Source organism: Excalfactoria chinensis, unplaced genomic scaffold (genome assembly GCF_039878825.1).
Source record: "Excalfactoria chinensis isolate bCotChi1 unplaced genomic scaffold, bCotChi1.hap2 Scaffold_1020, whole genome shotgun sequence".
In the NCBI taxonomy this organism is placed as follows: Eukaryota; Metazoa; Chordata; class Aves; order Galliformes; family Phasianidae; genus Excalfactoria; species Excalfactoria chinensis.
Genome location: NW_027315587.1, coordinates 1 through 19,698, shown reverse-complemented (window position 1 = coordinate 19,698; position 19,698 = coordinate 1). Strand labels below are relative to the sequence as shown.

At 54.4% G+C, this 19,698-nt stretch overlaps 1 protein-coding gene across 1 annotated transcript in view; it reads right to left on the bottom strand.

Annotated features, from left to right (window-relative positions):
• The window catches only part of LOC140264788 (myosin-7-like), a gene marked incomplete at both ends in the record, with an annotated part of 33,391 nt that extends 13,698 nt beyond the window's left edge, over positions 1-19,693 (bottom strand). The window contains 18 exon segments of the mRNA XM_072360695.1: positions 2,768-2,886; positions 3,001-3,127; positions 4,638-5,027; positions 6,609-6,699; positions 6,801-6,946; positions 7,024-7,200; positions 7,371-7,613; positions 7,693-7,821; positions 7,944-8,070; positions 8,156-8,292; positions 13,712-13,835; positions 13,924-14,041; positions 14,120-14,168; positions 14,170-14,208; positions 14,282-14,349; positions 14,450-14,759; positions 14,842-15,012; positions 19,586-19,693. Of these exon segments, the coding sequence (XP_072216796.1) occupies positions 2,768-2,886; positions 3,001-3,127; positions 4,638-5,027; positions 6,609-6,699; positions 6,801-6,946; positions 7,024-7,200; positions 7,371-7,613; positions 7,693-7,821; positions 7,944-8,070; positions 8,156-8,292; positions 13,712-13,835; positions 13,924-14,041; positions 14,120-14,168; positions 14,170-14,208; positions 14,282-14,349; positions 14,450-14,759; positions 14,842-15,012; positions 19,586-19,693 (2,673 nt within the window).
• Between the last annotated feature and the right edge of the window lie 5 nt (positions 19,694-19,698).

Below are 19,698 nucleotides of genomic sequence, written 5' to 3'. Positions count from 1 at the left end.
CAGTCCAACCCAAAGCAACTCAATAACCCAACTCAACTTCATCCAACCCAACAACACAACTCAACTCAGACCAACTCAACCCAACTCAACATGAATCAACCCAAACTGACTCAACCCAGCTCAACCAAACTCAACCCGACTCAATTCAACCCATTCCAACCAAACTCAACCCAACTCAATTCAACCCCATCCAATTAAACTCAATGCAATTCAATTCAACCCAATCCAATCAAACTCAACCCAACTCAATTCAACCCAATCCAACCAAACTCAACCCGACTCAATTCAACCCAATCCAAACTCAACCCAACTCAATTCAACCCAATCCAACCAAACTCAACCCAACTCAATTCAACCCAATCCAAACTCCGCTCAATTCAACCCAATCCAACCAAACTCAACCCGACTCAATTCAACCCAATCCAACCAAACTCAACTCAGTTCAATTCAACCCAATCCAACCAAACTCAACCCACCTCAATTCAACCCAATCTAATTAAACTCAACCCAATGCAATCAAACTCACCTCAATCCAAATCATCTCAACCTGCTCCAACTCAACCCAAACCAACTCAATTCAACTCAGCCTTAAATAACTCAACCCAACACAACCCAACTTGACACAACTCAAACCAACTCAGTTCAACTCAACTAACCCAACTCGACTCAACTAAACCCAAATGATCTCAGCACAACTCAACCTGCTCCAACTCAACCCCACATAACACAGTCCAACCCAAAACAACTCAATAACCCATCTCAACTTCATCCAACCCAACAACACAACTCAACTCAGACCAACTCAACCCAACTCAACATGAATCAACCCAAACTGACTCAACCCAGCTCAACCAAACTCAACACAACTCAATTCAACCCAATCCAATCAAACTCAACCCAACTCAATTCAACCCAATCCAACCAAACTCAACCCAACTCAATTCAACCCAATCCAACCAAACTCAACTCAGTTCAATTCAACCCAATCCAAACTCAACCCAACTCAATTCAACCCAATCCAACCAAACTCAACCCAACTCAATTCAACCCAATCCAACCAAACTCAACCTGACTCAATTCAACCCAATCCAACCAAACTCAACACAACTCAATTCAACCCAATCCAATCAAACCCAACCCAACTCAATTCAACCCAATCCAACCAAACTCAACCCAACTCAATTCAACCCAATCCAACCAAACTCAACTCAGTTCAATTCAACCCAATCCAAACTCAACCCAACTCAATTCAACCCAATCCAACCAAACTCAACCCACCTCAATTCAACCCAATCCAAACTCAGCTCAATTCAACCCAATCCAACCAAACTCAACCCAACTCAATTCAACCCAATCAAATCAAACTCAACACAACTCAATTCAACCCAATCCAACCAAACTCAACTCAGTTCAATTCAACCCAATCCAAACTCAACCCAACTCAATTCAACCCAATCCAATCAAACTCAACCCAACTCAATTCAACCCAATCCAATCAAACTCAACCCAACTCAATTAAATCCCAACCCAACCCAAACACAACTCCATCCAAGCAAATCCAATTCAACCCAATCCAATCCAACCCAACCCAATTTCAACTCCATCCAAGCAAATCCAATTCAACCCAATTCAATCCCAACCCAACCCAATTTCAACTCCATCCAAGCAAATCCAATTCAACCCAATTCAATCCAACCCAACCCAATTTCAACTCCATCCAAACAAATCCAATTCAACCCGATTCAATCCCAACCCAACCCAAACACAACTCCATCCAAGCAAATCCAATTCAACCCGATTCAATCCCAACCCAACCCAAACACAACTCCATCCAAGCAAATCCAATTCAACCCAATCCAATCCAACCCAACCCAATTTCAACTCCATCCAAGCAAATCCAATTCAACCCGATTCAATCCCAGCCCAACCCAAACGCAACTCCATCCAAGCAAATCCAATTCAACCCAATCCAATCCAACCCAACCCAAACGCAACTCCATCCAAGCAAATCCAATTCAACCCAATCCAATCCAACCCAACCCAAACGCAACTCCATCCAAGCAAATCCAATTCAACCTGATTCAATCCCAACCCAACCCAATTTCAACTCCATCCAAGCAAATCCAATTCAACCCAATTCAATCCCAACCCAACCCAATTCAATCCCAACCCAACCCAATTTCAACTCCATCCAAGCAAATCCAATTCAACCCAATCCATCCAACCCAACCCAAATGCAACTCCATCCAAGCAAATCCAATTCAACCCAATTAAATCCCAACCCAACCCAAATGCAACTCCATCCAAGCAAATCCAATTCAACCCAATTAAATCCCAACCCAACCCAATTTCAACTCGATCCAAGCAAATCCAATTCAACCCAATCCAATCCAACCCAACCCAATTTCAACTCCATCCAAGCAAATCCAATTCAACCTGATTCAATCCCAACCCAACCCAATTTCAACTCCATCCAAGCAAATCCAATTCAACCCAATTCAATCCCAACCCAACCCAATTCAATCCCAACCCAACCCAATTTCAACTCCATCCAAGGAAATCCAATTCAACCCAATCCAATCCAACCCAACCCAATTTCAACTCCATCCAAGCAAATCCAATTCAACCCGATTCAATCCCAACCCAACTCAACCCAACCTCCATGACAACAACCAACCTCCCTGAGCTCCTCCATCCCCCCTCCCACATCCCCCTGCCCTTAGGATGCCTCACCCCCAACCCTCCAACCCTCCAAAACCTTTCATACTTTGGCTTCCTCCTCCAGCTGCCTCTTCAGGTCCTCCAGCTGCTGGGTGTAGGTGAGTTTCCCACGCATCAGCTGGTTGATGAAGGCTTCCTTCTCCTCCAGCTGCCTTGAGAGCTCACCTACAGGGCACAAATCGGGGTGGTTGTTACTGCGGAGAGCCCCCCACAGCCCCCCAGTGGTCCCCAAGGCCAGTAGATGGAGCAGAGAATGAGGGGGGGGGTCGAGGTGGTCACCATTCTCTGTCTGCAGCTTGGCTTGCTGGGTGCTGAGGTCTGCAACCATGCGCTGTGCCTCCTCTGATTTGCTGCGGTGCTCGTTCATCTGGTCCTCCGTGGTACGGCACAGCTTCTCCAGGTTGGCCTGGGGGAAGACGGAGGAAGGGAGTTGGTGCTCGGGGGGGGGGATACGATTTAGAGTGGGTTGTCAGGGTAGTTTGGTTAAGGTCGTGGTTGGACTTGATGATCTTGAAGGTCTTTTTCCAACCTGAGTGATTCGATGAAGGAAGATGAGACCAGAAAGTTGCAAGGGAAGAACACCAGAGGGGGAACCGTCCCACCTGGCTTCCCCTTGACCCCCTGCCTTGGCCTTGAACCGGAGTGGGGTCCATCCCACCTGGCTTCCCTTTGATTGGCTACCTTGGCCTTGAACCGGAGTGGGGTCCATCCTACCCGGTTTCCTCCTGATTGGGAAGAGCACCAGAAGACCAGAGGGGAAACCATCCCACCTGGCTTCCATCTGATCTCCTATCTTGGCCTTGAACCGGAGTGGGGTCCATCCTACCTGGTGTCCCCCTGATTGGGAAGAGCACCAGAAGACCAGAGGGGGAACCGTCCCACCTGGCTTCCCTCTGATCTCCTACCTTGGCCTTGAACTAGAGGGGGAAGCGTCCCACTTGGCTTCCCCCTGATCTCCTACCTTGGCCTTGAACCGGAGTGGGGTCCATCCTACCTGGTGTCCCCCTGATTGGGAAGAGCACCAGAAGACCAGAGGAGGAACCATCCCACCTGGCTTCCCCTTGACCCCCTACCTTGGCCTTGAACCAGAGTGGGGTCCATCCCACCTGGCTTCCCCTTGACCCCCTACCTTGGCCTTGAACCGGAGTGGGGTCCATCCCACCTGGCATCCCCTTGATCCCCTACCTTGGCCTTGAACCAGAGGAGGAACCATCCCACCTGGCATCCCCTTGATCCCCTACCTTGGCCTTGAACCAGAGGGGGAACCGTCCCACTTGGCTTCCCTCTGATCTCCTACCTTGGCTTTGGACCAGAGGAGGAACTGTCCCACCTGGCTTCCCCTTGACCCCCTACCTTGGCCTTGAACCGGAGTGGGGTCCATCCTACCTGGTTTCCTCCTGATTAGGAAGAGCACCAGAAGACCAGAGGAGGAACCATCCCACCTGGCTTCCCCCTGGTTGGCTGCCTTGGCCTTGAACCACAGTGGGGGGTCCATCCAACCTGGTGTCCCCCTGATTGGGAAGAGCACCAGAAGACCAGAGGGGAAACCGTTCCACCTGGCTTCCCTCTGATCTCCTACCTTGGCCTTGAACCAGAGGGTGAACTGTCCCACCTGGCTTCCCCCTGATCTCCTATCTTGTCCTTGAACCGGAGTGGGGTCCATCCTACCTGGTTTCCTCCTGATTAGGAAGAGCAGCAGAAGACCAGAGGGGAAACCGTCCCACCTGGCTTCCCTCTGATCTCCTACCTTGGCTTTGGACCAGAGGAGGAACTGTCCCACTTGGATTCCCCCTGATCTCCTACCTTGGCCTTGAACCGGAGTGGGGTCCATCCCACCTGGCATCCCCTTGATCCCCTACCTTGGCCTTGAACCAGAGGAGGAACCATCCCACCTGGCATCCCCCTGACCCTCTTACCTTGGCCTTGATGAGCTGCTCCATGTTGGAGCCGACGTCGTCCAGCTCCAGCTTCAACTCGCTCTTCTCCTTCTCCAGCTTCTGCTTGACCCTCTGCAGGTTGTCCAGCTGCTCGCTCAGCTCGGCCACGCTGTCGGCGTGCTTCTTGCGCAGGGCAGCGGCCGTGGCCTCGTGTTGCAACGTGGCCTCCTCCAGGTCGCGACGCAGCTTCTGGAACTCAGCCTCCCTCTTCTTGTTGAGCTCCAGCTGCACCGACGTGGCTCCACCGGCCTCCTCCAGCCTCTCGCTGATCTCCTCCAGCTCCCGTGATAGATCCGAGCGCAGCTTCTCCACCTTGGCCCGGCCCGTCCTCTCTGCCTCCAGCTCCTCTTCCAGCTCCTCGATTCTTGCCTGTCATCCGGGGACTCCATTTGATTCAGTCCAATCAACTGGGGGATCTTCTACCCAACCCAACGCCACTCACAGCCCATTGGAGACCCTTCAGCACACAACTCAACCCAACTCAACTCAACTACTCACTCCATGACCCATTGGAGACCCTTTAGCACACAACTCAACCCAGCTCAACCCAACTCAACTACCCAGTGCCACTCCATGGCCAATTGGAGATCCTTCAGCACACAACTCAACCCAACTCAACTCAACTCAACTCAGCTACTCATTCCATGGCCCATTGGAGGCCCTTCAACAAACAACTCAACCCATCTGAACCCAACTCAACTACCCAATGCCACTCCATGGCCCACTGGAGACCCTTCAGCACACAACTCAACCCAACTCAACTCAACTACTCCCTCCATGGCCCATTAAAGGCCCTTCAGCACACAACTCAACCCGACTCAACTACCCAATGCCACTCCATGGCCCATTGGAGACCCTTCAGCACACAACTCAACCCAACTCAACTCAACTCAACTCAACTCAACTCAACTACTCACACCATGGACCATTGAAGACCCTTCAGCACACAACTCAACCCAGCTCAACCCAACTCAACTACCCAATGCCACTCATGGCCCATTGGAGACCCTTCAGCACACAACCCAACCCAACCCAACTCAACTCAACTCAACTACTCACTCCACGGCCCATTGGAGGCCCTTCAGCACACAACTCAACCCGACTCAACTACCCAATGCCACTCCATGGCCCATTGGAGACCCTTCAGCACACAACCCAACCCAACCCAACTCAACTCAACTCAGCTACTCATTCCATGGCCCATTGGAGACCCTTTAGCACACAACTCAACCCAACCCAACTCAACTCAACTCAACTACTCCCTCCATGGCCCATTAAAGGCCCTTCAACAAACAACTCAACCCATCTGAACCCGACTCAACTACCCAATGCCACTCCATGGCCCATTGGAGACCCTTCAGCACACAACTCAACCCAACTCAACTCAACTACTCACTCCACGGCCCATTGGAGACCCTTCAGCACACAACTCAACCCGACTCAACTACCCAATGCCACTCCATGGCCCATTGGAGACCCTTCAGCACACAACCCAACCCAACCCAACTCAACTACTCACACCATGGCCCATTGGAGACCCTTCAGCACACAGCTCAACCCGACTCAACTACCCAATGCCACTCCATGGCACATTGGAGACCCTTCAGCACACAACTCAACTGAACTTAACCCAACTCAACTCAACTACTAACTCCATGGCCCATTGGAGACACTTCAAGACACAACTCAACCCAACCCAACTGGAGACTCTTCTACCCAACTCAACCCAACTGGAGACTCTTCCACCCAACCCAACCCAACCCAACTGGAGACTCTTCCACCCAACCCAACCCAACTGGAGACTCTTCCACCCAACCCAACCCAACCAATAGGAAACTCTTCCACCCAACCCAACCCAACCCAACCCAACTGGAGACTCTTCCACTTGACCCTGCTCCACCAACCCAACCTACTGGGGACTATATCAGCTCCATTCCACCCCAGCCTGACCTGGAGCTCTTTGAGCTTCTTCTGAAGCTGGCCAGCAATTGCTTGTTCATCCTCAATTCGAGCATTGAGCGCATTGAGCTCAAAGTCTTTCCTGGAGAAGGAGGAACGGAGGTTGTCATCCCCACTTCTCAGAGCAGAACAAGTTCAGGGGAAGGGGTGAGGGGATGGCAGAGGTGGTGGGCAGGGTCCTACTTTTTCAGCCTCTCCTCCATCTGCTGCTTGTCATTCTCCAGGTCCATGATGCTCTCCTGGGCCAGCTTCAAGTCCCCTTCCAGCTTCCTCTTGGCTCTTTCCAGGTCCATCCGGATCTTCTTCTCCTGCTCCAGCGAGCTCTCAAGCTGAAAACAAGGCAGAGACCTCCAGCAATTCCCAAGGAGAATCTTTTCCGACCAGTCAAACAAGAGACGGGACTCACGTCATCCACTTGCTGCTCCAGCTTCACTTTGGCCTTCGTCAAGGTGTTGACCTTGTCCTCCTCAGCCTGCAGGTCATCCAGCGTCTGCTGGTGGGACTCCTGAAGGGCCTTCTTCTCCTTGGTCAACTTGACAATGGTCTCATCCAACCCGGCCATCTCCTCTGTGAGGTTCTTGACCTGCGTGGGGAGAAGAACCAGGCCTCCATCTCAGTCACCAAGAGGCTCCTTCTGCCCCATAGTCAGACTAGATGGAAGTCAGGAGACGTGGGAGAACCCAGACTGACCACTCTTGGTTCTTCTCAACCCAACCCAACTCACCTCAGGTCTTCCCAATCCGACCCCCTCACCTTGTTCTCCGTGGCGTGTTTCTCCTTCTCCACTTTGGCCAATGACAGCTCCAGGTCATCGATGTCCTTCTTCAGCTCCGAACACTCATCCTCCAGCTTCCTCTTCTTGGCCGTCAGCTCGGCGTTCATCTCCTCCTCTTCCTCCAACCTCTCCAGCATCTCCTTCACCTTGGCCTCCAGCTGGATCTTGTTCTTGATCAGCTGGTCGCAGCGCTCCTCGGCGTCGGCAAGATTGTCTTGCTCCTATAGGGGGAACCTCATGGGTGGGAGTGGAAAGGGAAGGAGCGGGGAGCAGCTGGGCCAGGAAGCGGCCATCACATACGGCCTGCACTTGCAGCTGGAGGTCGTTCTTCTCCTGCAGCATGGACACCATCTTCTCCTCCAGCTCCTTCCGACGTGCCTCTGACTTCTCCAAGGCCTCCTTCAGGCGCCCGAATTCCTCCTTCATTGTCTGTGTTGGGGGGGGGGGGGGGGGGGGCACAGGAGACAGGTGCCATCACCAACATGCACCCATCAGCCCTACCCCAACCACGTTTTGGCCTGTGCCCCCCTGAACCCTCCCCATCCTCCCACCTGCATCTCCTTCTCAGTCTCAGCGCTCTTCAGCAAAGGCTTGATCTTAAAGTACAGCTTCATCCAGGGCCAGTTCTTCACCCCCATGAAGGCACGGATGTTCCACTGGATGACCAGCAGGGAGTCCCTGCGTGGAGCGACCACTCAAAGTGAGTTTGAGGCTGAGACCCTCACCCGGCACCGACCCACTGAGCAGCACCAACGGGACCCACCGGCGCTCCAAGATCTTTTTGAACTCCTGCCTGGAGAGAAAACCACGGACTTGGGCCTGCAGGCGGGTCATGATGCGAGCCAGGCGTTCATCGCGCATCTCCTCCAGCAGCCCCAGCAGTCCGGCCTTAAAGAAAACCTTGGGGGGGGGGGGTGGAAGGAGGTCAGTGAGGATGAGGTGGACTGAGAAGGAGAGGAGAGGTTGGGAGGAGAGAGTTGGGGAGAAGGGTGGAAGGTTGGGTTGGGTTGGGTGGAAGCGTGAAAGGTTGGTTTTGATTGAAGGGTCAGTGGGTGGGTTGCGTGGAAGGGTCAGATGTTGGGTTGGGTGGGTTGGGTTGGATGGAAGAGTCAGTGGTTGGGTTGGGTGGAAGGCTCAGATGATGGGTTGGGTGGAAGGGTCAGTGGTTGAGTTGGGTGGAAGGGTCAGTGGTTGGGTTGGGTGGAAGGGTCAGTGGTTGGGTTGGGTGGAAGGGTCAGATATTGGGCTGGGTTGGATGGAAGGGTCAGTGGTTGGGTTGGGTTGGGTGGAAGGGTTGGGTGGAAGGCTCAGATGTTGGGTTGGGTTGGATGGAAGGGTCAGATGTTGGGTTGGGTGGAAGGGTCAGATGTCGGGAGGGATTGGGTGGAAGGGTCAGATGTTGGGTTGGGTTGGGTGGAAGGGTCAGATGTTGGGTTGGGTTGGATGGAAGGCTCAGATGTTGGGTTGGGTTGGATAAAAGGGTCAGTGGTTGGGTTGGTTTGGGTGGAAGGGTGAGATGTTGGGTTGGGTGGAAGGGTCAGATATTGGGCTGGGTTGGATGGAAGGCTCAGTGGTTGGGTTGGGTTGGGTGGAAGGGTTGGGTGGAAGGCTCAGATGTTGGGTTGGGTTGGATGGAAGGGTCAGATGTTGGGTTGGGTGGAAGGGTCAGATGTCGGGAGGGATTGGGTGGAAGGGTCAGATGTTGGGTTGGGTTGGGTGGAAGGGTCAGTGGTCGGGTTGGGTGGAAGGCTCAGATGATGGGTTGGGTTGGATGAAAGGGTGAGATGTTGGGTTGGGTGGAAGGCTCAGATATTGGGTTGGGTTGGATGAAAGGGTGAGATGTTGGGTTGGGTGGAAGGCTCAGATATTGGCTTGGGTTGGATGAAAGGGTCAATGGTTGGGTTGGGTTGGATGGAAGGGTTGGATGGAAGGGTCAGATGTTGGGTTGGGTTGGATGGAAGGGTCAGATGTTGGGTTGGGTGGAAGGCTCAGATATTGGGAGGGATTGGGTGGAAGGGTCAGATGTTGGGTTGGGTTGGGTGGAAGGGTCAGTGGTCGGGTTGGGTGGAAGGCTCAGATGATGGGTTGGGTTGGATGAAAGGGTGAGATGTTGGGTTGGGTGGAAGGCTCAGATATTGGGTTGGGTTGGATGAAAGGGTCAATGGTTGGGTTGGGTTGGATGGAAGGGTTGGATGGAAGGGTCAGATGTTGGGTTGGGTTGGATGGAAGGGTCAGTGGTTGGGTTGGGTTGGGTGGAAGGGTTGGGTGGAAGGCTCAGATGTTGGGTTGGGTTGAATGGAAGGGTCAGTGGTTGGGTTGGATGGAAGGGTCAGATGTTGGGTTGGGTGGAAGGGTCAGATGTTGGGTTGGGTTGGGTGGAAGGGTCAGTGGTTGGGTAGGATGGAAGGGTCAGATATTGGGCTGGGTTGGATGGAAGGGTCAGTGGTTGGGTTGGATGGAAGGCTCAGATGTTGGGTTGGGTGGAAGGGACAGTGGTTGGGTTGGATGGAAGGCTCAGATGTTGGGTTGGGTGGAAGGGACAGTGGTTGGGTTGGGTGGAAGGGTCAGATGTTGGGTTGGGTTGGGTGGAAGGGTCAGATGTTGGGTTGGGTTGGATGGAAGGGTCAGTGGTTGAGTTGGGTGGAAGGGTCAGTGGTTGGGTTGGGTGGAAGGGTCAGATATTGGGCTGGGTTGGATGGAAGGGTCAGATGTTGGGTTGGGTTGGATGGAAGAGTCAGTGGTTGGGTTGGATGGAAGGCTCAGATATTGGGTTGGGTTGGATGGAAGGGTCAGTGGTTGAGTTGGGTGGAAGGGTCAGATGTTGGGTTGGGTTGGATGGAAGGCTCAGATGTTGGGTTGGGTGGAAGGCTCAGATGTTGGGTTGGGTTGGGTGGAAGGGTCAGTGGTTGGGTTGGGTTGGGTGGAAGGGTGAGATATTGGGTTGGGTTGGATAAAAGGGTCAGTGGTTGGGTTGGGTTGGGTGGAAGGGTTGGGTGGAAGGCTCAGATGTTGGGTTGGGTTGGATGGAAGGGTCAGTGGTTGGGTTGGGTGGAAGGCTCAGATGATGGGTTGGGTGGAAGGGTCAGTGGTTGGGTTGGGTGGAAGGGTCAGATATTGGGCTGGGTTGGATGGAAGGGTCAGTGGTTGGGTTGGGTTGGGTGGAAGGGTTGGGTGGAAGGCTCAGATGTTGGGTTGGGTTGGATGGAAGGGTCAGATGTTGGGTTGGGTGGAAGGGTCAGATGTCGGGAGGGATTGGGTGGAAGGGTCAGATGTTGGGTTGGGTTGGGTGGAAGGGTCAGTGGTCGGGTTGGGTGGAAGGCTCAGATGATGGGTTGGGTTGGATGAAAGGGTGAGATGTTGGGTTGGGTGGAAGGCTCAGATATTGGGTTGGGTTGGATGAAAGGGTCAATGGTTGGGTTGGGTTGGATGGAAGGGTTGGATGGAAGGGTCAGATGTTGGGTTGGGTTGGATGGAAGGGTCAGTGGTTGGGTTGGGTTGGGTGGAAGGGTTGGGTGGAAGGCTCAGATGTTGGGTTGGGTTGGATGGAAGGGTCAGTGGTTGGGTTGGATGGAAGGCTCAGATGTTGGGTTGGGTGGAAGGGTCAGTGGTTGGGTTGGGTGGAAGGGTGAGATGTTGGGTTGGGTGGAAGGCTCAGATATTGGGTTGGGTTGGATGAAAGGGTGAGATGTTGGGTTGGGTGGAAGGGTCAGATGTTGGGTTGGGTTGAAGGCTCAGATATTGGGTTGGGTTGGGTGGAAGGGTCAGATGTTGGGTTGGGTTGGATGAAAGGGTGAGATGTTGGGTTGGGTGGAAGGGTCAGATGTTGGGTTGGGTTGAAGGGTCAGATATTGGGTTGGGTTGGGTGGAAGGGTCAGATGTTGGGTTGGGTTGGGTGGAAGGGTCAGATGTTGGGTTGGGTTGGGTGGAAGGGTCAGTGGTCGGGTTGGGTGGAAGGCTCAGATGATGGGTTGGGTTGGATGAAAGGGTGAGATGTTGGGTTGGGTGGAAGGCTCAGATATTGGGTTGGGTTGGATGAAAGGGTCAATGGTTGGTTTGGGTTGGATGGAAGGGTTGGATGGAAGGGTCAGATGTTGGGTTGGGTTGGATGGAAGGGTCAGTGGTTGGGTTGGGTTGGGTGGAAGGGTTGGGTGGAAGGCTCAGATGTTGAGTTGGGTTGGATGGAAGGGTCAGTGATTGGGTTGGATGGAAGGCTCAGATGTTGGGTTGGGTGGAAGGGTCAGTGGTTGGGTTGGATGGAAGGGTCAGTGTTTGGGTTGGGTGGAAGGGTCAGTGGTTGGGTTGGGTGGAAGGGTCAGATATTGGACTGCGTTGAATGGAAGGGTCAGTAGTTGGGTTAGATGGAAGGCTCAGATGTTGGGTTGGGTTGGATGAAAGGGTCAGTGGTTGGGTTGGGTTGGGTGGAATGGTTGGGTGGAAGGGTCAGATGTTGGGTTGGGTTGGATGGAAGGGTCAGTGGTTGGGTTGGATGGAAGGGTCAGATGTTGGGTTGGGTTGGATGGAAGGGTCAGATGTTGGGTTGGGTGGAAGGTTGGGTGGAAGGGTCAGATATTGGGTTGGGTTGGATGGAAGGGTCAGATGTTGGGTTGGGTGGAAGGGTCAGATGTCGGGAGGGATTGGGTGGAAGGGTCAGATGTTGGGTTGGGTTGGGTGGAAGGGTCAGATGTCGGGAGGGATTGGGTGGAAGGGTCAGATGTTGGGTTGGGTTGGGTGGAAGGGTCAGTGGTCGGGTTGGGTGGAAGGCTCAGATGATGGGTTGGGTTGGATGAAAGGGTGAGATGTTGGGTTGGGTGGAAGGCTCAGATATTGGGTTGGGTTGGATGAAAGGGTCAATGGTTGGGTTGGGTTGGATGGAAGGGTTGGTTGGAAGGGTCAGATGTTGGGTTGGGTTGGATGGAAGGGTCAGTGGTTGGGTTGGGTTGGGTGGAAGGGTTGGGTGGAAGGCTCAGATGTTGGGTTGGGTGGAAGGGTCAGTGGTTGGGTTGGATGGAAGGGTCAGTGGTTGGGTTGGGTGGAAGGGTCAGTGGTTGGGTTGGGTGGAAGGCTCAGATATTGGGTTGGATAAAAGGGTCAGTGGTTGGGTTGGTTTGGGTGGAAGGGTGAGATGTTGGGTTGGGTGGAAGGCTCAGATATTGGGTTGGGTTGGATGAAAGGGTGAGATGTTGGGTTGGGTGGAAGGGTCAGATGTTGGGTTGGGTTGAAGGGTCAGATATTGGGTTGGGTTGGGTGGAAGGGTCAGATGTTGGGTTGGGTTGGATGAAAGGGTGAGATGTTGGGTTGGGTGGAAGGGTCAGATGTTGGGTTGGTTTGAAGGGTCAGATATTGGGTTGGGTTGGGTGGAAGGGTCAGATGTTGGGTTGGGTTGGGTGGAAGGGTCAGATGATGGGTTGGGTTGGATGAAAGGGTGAGATGTTGGGTTGGGTGGAAGGCTCAGATATTGGGTTGGGTTGGGTGGAAGGGTCAGATGTTGGGTTGGGTTGGATGGAAGGCTCGGATGTTGGGTTGGGTTGGGTGGAAGGCTCAGATGTTGGGTTGGGTTGGATGGAAGGGTCAGTGGTTGGGTTGGATGGAAGGGTCAGATGTCGGGAGGGATTGGGTGGAAGGGTCAGATGTTGGGTTGGGTGGAAGGCTCAGATATTGGTTGGGTTGGGTTGGATAAAAGGGTCAGTGGTTGGTTGGTTTGGGTGGAAGGGTGAGATGTTGGGTTGGGTGGAAGGGTCAGATATTGGGTTGGGTGGAAGGGTGAGATGTTGGGTTGGGTTGGATGGAAGGCTCGGATGTTGGGTTGGGTTGGATGAAAGGGTGAGATGTTGGGTTGGGTGGAAGGGTCAGATGTTGGGTTGGGTTGGATGGAAGGGTCAGTGGTTGGGTTGGGTTGGGTGGAAGGGTTGGGTGGAAGGCTCAGATGTTGGGTTGGGTTGGATGGAAGGGTCAGTGTTGGGTTGGATGGAAGGCTCAGATGTTGGGTTGGGTTGGATGGAAGGGTCAGTGGTTGGGTTGGATGGAAGGGTCAGATGTTGGGTTGGGTTGGGTGGAAGGGTCAGATGTTGGGTTGGATGGAAGGGTCAGATATTGGTTTGGGTTGGGTGGAAGGGTGAGATGTTGGGTTGGGTGGAAGGCTCAGATATTGGGTTGGGTTGGGTGGAAGGGTCAGTGGTTGGGTTGGATGGAAGGTCAGTGGTTGGGTTGGGCTACATGGCACGGTTGAATGCACGGGCAGACGGGCGGTTTGGTGGACATACTGTGCAGGACCGTAAGCAGAGAAGTGGATGGTGGGGAACCGAGAGCTGCCAGGCCTCACCTTGGTGTGCCCAAATTTGTACTGGTTGTGATCGATATCCAGCGACCCCAGGAGTTTCTCAGCTCCCTTGCGGCTGTCGATGAACTGCCCCTCAGGGATGGCTGCGGGGTTCAGGATGCGATACCTGGCAAAGAACGGGAGGAAACGACCCCAAAATGAGCCCTGGGTGGGTTCTGGGGTCCCACCTTCAGACCCACGTTGACCAATCCCACCTCTGACGGAAGTCCCCGTAGAGGATGCGGTTGGGGAAACCCTTGCGGCAGATGCGGATGCCCTCCAGCACCCCATTGCAGCGGAGCTGGTGCATCACCAGGGGGTTGTCCATCACACCTGGGTGCAGAAAAGGAACCAATTGGAAGCCGTTGCGGGGCCCCCATCCGACCCCACTGAGTGATTCTATAGGCTCACCAGGAGACTTGGTCTCGTTGGGGATGATGCAGCGGACAAAATGGGGGTGGGGTGGAACGGAGGTTGGTCATCAGCTTGTTGAGATTCTCCTGGAGGAGATGAGGGATGATGAGAGCGAGATCCACCGAGGTCCCTTGGTCTGATGGATCCCACCGTCCTCACCCGGTGCAAGGCCGATACGGTCTGGAAGGAGGAACCTTTCTTCTTGGCTCCTTTCCCTTTCTCCACAGCTATTGGATGAGGGAAAGGAAAGGAAGCGACGGATTGGTTCACTCAGGGTTTGGATGGTGGGTTCTACCACTCTCGAGTGGCTCAACGGCTTCTACTTACGCGCGTCGGCTCCGGCGTAGTTGGCAAAGAGATTGGCCAAGAGCTTCAAGGCTGACTTCTGGTAGAGCCCCACCACCGTCTCGTTGAGCGGGTCCTTGTTCTTCTGCAGCCAACCGATGATGTTGTAGTCCACCGTGCCCGCGTAGTGCACCAGGGCAAAGTGAGCTTCGGGTTTCCCTTTGATGTTACGGGGCTTCCCGAAATTGGCCGATTTCCCCAAGTGGTTGTCGAAGAGTTTGGCCTTGAAGGTCATATCCGTGGCCTTGGGGAACATGCACTCCTCCTCCAAGATGGACATGATCCCCATGGGCTGCGGAGGACACAGATGTGGTCGGGTCCTATCGGCCCCCTTCTGGGGGTCCCCCAAGGTGTGGGAAGGGTCCCCAAATCACCTTCTCGATGAGGTCGATGCAGGCCTGGAGGTCCATGCCGAAGTCAATGAACTCCCACTCGATGCCCTCCTTCTTGTACTCCTCCTGCTCCAGCACGAACATGTGGTGGTTGAAGAACTGCTGCAGCTTCTCGTTGGTGAAGTTGATGCAGAGCTGCTCGAAGCTGTTGAACTGGGGGGGGGGGAGAAGAGCAACGTGACGCCCCATAGGGTCAGCCTATGGCCAATGGGATCTATGGGGCTGACAAGGGGAGAAGAGCAACGTGATGCCCCATAGGGTCAGCCTATGGCCAGTGGGATCTATGGGGATACAAGGGAGAAGAGCAACGTGACACCCCCTGGGGTCAGCCTATGGCCAATGGGATCTATGGGGCTGACAAGGGGAGAAGAGCAACGTGATGCCCCATAGGGTCAGCCTATGGCCAGTGGGATCTATGGGGCTACAAGGGAGAAGAGCAAAGTGATGCCCCATAGGGTCAGCCTATGGCCAATGGGATCTATGGGGCTACAAGGGAGAAGAGCAACGTGACGCCCCATAGGGTCAGCCTATGGCCAATGGGATCTATGGGGCTACAAGGGAGAAGAGCAACGTGATGCCCCCATAGGGTCAGCCTATGGCCAATGAGATCTATGGGGCTACAAGGGAGAAGAGCAACGTGATGCCCCATAGGGTCAGCCTATGGCCAACGAGATCTATGGGGCTACAAGGGAGAAGAGCAACGTGATGCCCCATAGGGTCAGCCTATGGCCAGTGGGATCTATGGGGCTACAAGGGAGAAGAGCAACGTGACGCCCCATAGGGTCAGCCTATGGCCAATGGGATCTATGGGGCTACAAGGGGAGAAGAGCAACGTGATGCCCCATAGGGTCAGCCTATGGCCAGTGGGATCTATGGGGCTACAAGGGAGAAGAGCAACGTGACGCCCCATAGGGTCAGCCTATGGCCAATGGGATCTATGGGGCTACAAGGGAGAAGAGCAACGTGATGCCCCATAGGGTCAGCCTATGGCCAGTGGGATCTATGGGGCTACAAGGGAGAAGAGCAACGTGACGCCCCCTGGGGTCAGCCTATGGCCAATGGGATCTATGGGGCTACAAGGGAGAAGAGCAACGTGACGCCCCATAGGGTCAGCCTATGGCCAATGGGATCTATGGGGCTACAAGGGAGAAGAGCAACGTGATGCCCCATAGGGTCAGCCTATGGCCAATGGGATCTATGGGGCTACAAGGGGAGAAGAGCAACGTGACGCCCCCTGGGGTCAGCCTATGGCCAACGGGATCTATGGGGCTACGAGGGAGAAGAGCAACGTGATGCCCCATAGGGTCAGCCTATGGCCAATGGGATCTATGGGGCTACAAGGGAGAAGAGCAACGTGATGCCCCATAGGGTCAGCCTATGGCCAATGGGATCTATGGGGCTACAAGGGGAGAAGAGCAACGTGATGCCCCATAGGGTCAGCCTATGGCCAATGGGATCTATGGGGCTACAAGGGGAGAAGAGCAACGTGACGCCCTCTAGGGTCAGCCTATGGCCAATGGGATCTATGGGCTACAAGGGAGAAGAGCAACGTGACGCCCCATAGGGTCAGCCTATGGCCAATGGGATCTATGGGGCTACAAGGGAGAAGAGCAACGTGACGCCCCATAGGGTCAGCCTATGGCCAACAGGATCTATGGGGCTACAAGGGGAGAAGAGCAACGTGATGCCCATAGGGTCAGCCTATGGCCAATGGGATCTATGGGGCTACAAGGGAGAAGAGCAACGTGATGCCCCATAGTGTCAGCCTATGGCCAATGGGATCTATGGGGCTACAAGGGAGAAGAGCGACGTGATGCCCCATAGGGTCAGCCTATGGCCAAAGGGATCTATGGGGCTGACAAGGGGAGAAGAGCAACGTGATGCCCATAGGGTCAGCCTATGGCCAGTGGGATCTATGGGGCTACAAGGGAGAAGAGCAACGTGATGCCCCATAGGGTCAGCCTATGGCCAATGGGATCTATGGGGCTACAAGGGAGAAGAGCAACGTGATGCCCCATAGGGTCAGCCTATGGCCAATGGGATCTATGGGGCTACAAGGGGAGAAGAGCAACGTGATGCCCCATAGGGTCAGCCTATGGCCAATGGGATCTATGGGGCTACAAGGGAGAAGAGCGACGTGATGCCCCATAGGGTCAGCCTATGGCCAATGGGATCTATGGGCTACAAGGGGAGAAGAGCAACGTGATGCCCCATAGGGTCAGCCTATGGCCAATGGGATCTATGGGGCTGACAAGGCAGAAGAGCAACGTGATGCCCCATAGGGTCAGCCTATGGCCAATGGGATCTATGGGGCTACAAGGGAGAAGAGCAACGTGATGCCCCATAGGGTCAGCCTATGGCCAACAAGATCTATGGGGCTACAAGGGAGAAGAGCAACGTGATGCCCCATAGGGTCAGCCTATGGCCAGTGGGATCTATGGGGCTACAAGGGAGAAGAGCAACGTGATGCCCCATAGGGTCAGCCTATGGCCAATGGGATCTATGGGGCTACAAGGGGAGAAGAGCAACGTGATGCCCATAGGGTCAGCCTATGGCCAATGGGATCTATGGGGCTGACAAGGGAGAAGAGCAACGTGATGCCCCATAGGGTCAGCCTATGGCCAATGGGATCTATGGGGCTGACAAGGGGAGAAGAGCAACGTGATGCCCCATAGGGTCAGCCTATGACCAATGGGATCTATGGGGCTGACAAGGGAGAAGAGCAACGTGATGCCCCATAGGGTCAGCTATGGCCAACGAGATCTATGGGGCTACAAGGGAGAAGAGCAACGTGATGCCCCATAGGGTCAGCCTATGGCCAATGGGATCTATGGACATCTAATGGGATGTCCAGTGGGGTGAGTGGGTTGTCCAATGGGGTGAGTGGGATGTCCAGTAGGGTCAGTGGGACGTCCAATGGGGTCAGTGGGATACCCAGTTGGGTCAGTGGGACATCCAATGGGGTGAGTGGGACGTCCAATGGGGTGACTGGTATGTCCAATGGGAATAGTGAGATCAACTGGAGGCCCAATGGGGTCAACAGAGCGTCCAGTGGCTCCATCACGTCCTCCCAGCCCCACAGCTCTCAATCTATGGCTCCACCAGCCCCACAGCTCTCAATCTATGGCTCCACCAGCCCCACAGCTCTCAATCTATGGCTCCATCAGCCCCACAGCTCTCAATCTATGGCTCCATCGTGTCCTCCCAGCCCCACAGCTCTCAATCTATGGCTCCATCAGCCCCACAGCTCTCAATCTATGGCTCCATTGTGTCCTCCCAGCCCCACAGCTCCCAATCTATGGCTCATCAGCCCCACAGCTCTCAATCTATGGCTCCATCAGCCCCACAGCTCTCAATCTATGGCTCCATCGTGTCCTCCCAGCCCCACAGCTCTCAATCTATGGCTCCATCAGCCCCACAGCTCTCAATCTATGGCTCCATTGTGTCCTCCCAGCCCCACAGCTCCCAATCTATGGCTCCATCAGCCCCACAGCTCTCAATCTATGGCTCCATCAGCCCCACAGCTCTCAATCTATGGCTCCATCAGCCCCACAGCTCTCAATCTATGGCTCCATTGTGTCCTCCCAGCCCCACAGCTCCCAATCTATGGCTCCACCAGCCCCACAGCTCTCAATCTATGGCTCCATCAGCCCCACAGCTCTCAATCTATGGCTCCATCAGCCCCACAGCTCTCAGTCTATGGCTCCATCAGCCCCACAGCTCCCAATCTATGGCTCCATCAGCCCCACAGCTCTCAGTCTATGGCTCCATCCTGTCCTTCAGCCCCACAGCTCTCAATCTATGGCTCCATCAGCCCCACAGCTCCCAATCTATGGCTCCATCAGCCCCACAGCTCTCAGTCTATGGATCCATCAGCCCCACAGCTCTCAATCTATGCTCCACCAGCCCCACAGCTCTCAATCTATGGCTCCATCAGCCCCACAGCTCTCAGTCTATGGCTCCATCAGCCCCACAGCTCTCAATCTATGGCTCATCAGCCCCACAGCTCTCAATCTATGGCTCCATCAGCCCCACAGCTCTCAGTCTATGGCTCCACCAGCCCCACATGCTCTCAATCTATGGCTCCATCAGCCCCACAGCTCTCAATCTATGGCTCCATCGCGTCCTCCCAGCCCCACAGCTCTCAATCTATGGCTCCATCAGCCCCACAGCTCCCAATCTATGGCTCCACCAGCCCCACAGCTCTCAATCCATGGCTCCATCAGCCCCACAGCTCTCCATCTATGGCTCCATCAGCCCCACAGCTCTCAATCTATGGCTCCATCGCGTCCTCCCAGCCCCACAGCTCTCAATCTATGGCTCCACCAGCCCCACAGCTCTCAGTCTATGGCTCCACCAGCCCCACAGCTCCCAATCTATGGCTCCACCAGCCCCACAGCTCTCAATCTATGGCTCCACCAGCCCCACAGCTCCCAATCTATGGCTCCACCAGCCCCACAGCTCTCAATCTATGCTCCACCAGCCCCACAGCTCTCAATCTATGGCTCCATCAGCCCACAGCTCTCAGTCTATGGCTCCATCAGCCCCACAGCTCTCAATCTATGGCTCCATCAGCCCCACAGCTCCCAATCTATGGCTCCATCGCGTCCTCCCAGCCCCACAGCTCTCAATCTATGCTCCATCAGCCCCACAGCTCTCAATCTATGGCTCCATCCCGCCCTCCCAGCCCCACATCACCCCCCTCCCCCTCAGCCCAGACGCTCACATCGAAGATCTCGAAGCCGGCGATGTCCAACACTCCGATGAAGTATTGCCGAGGCTGTTTGGTCTCCAACGAGTTGTTGATCCTGGTCACCATCCAGTTGAACATCTTCTCAA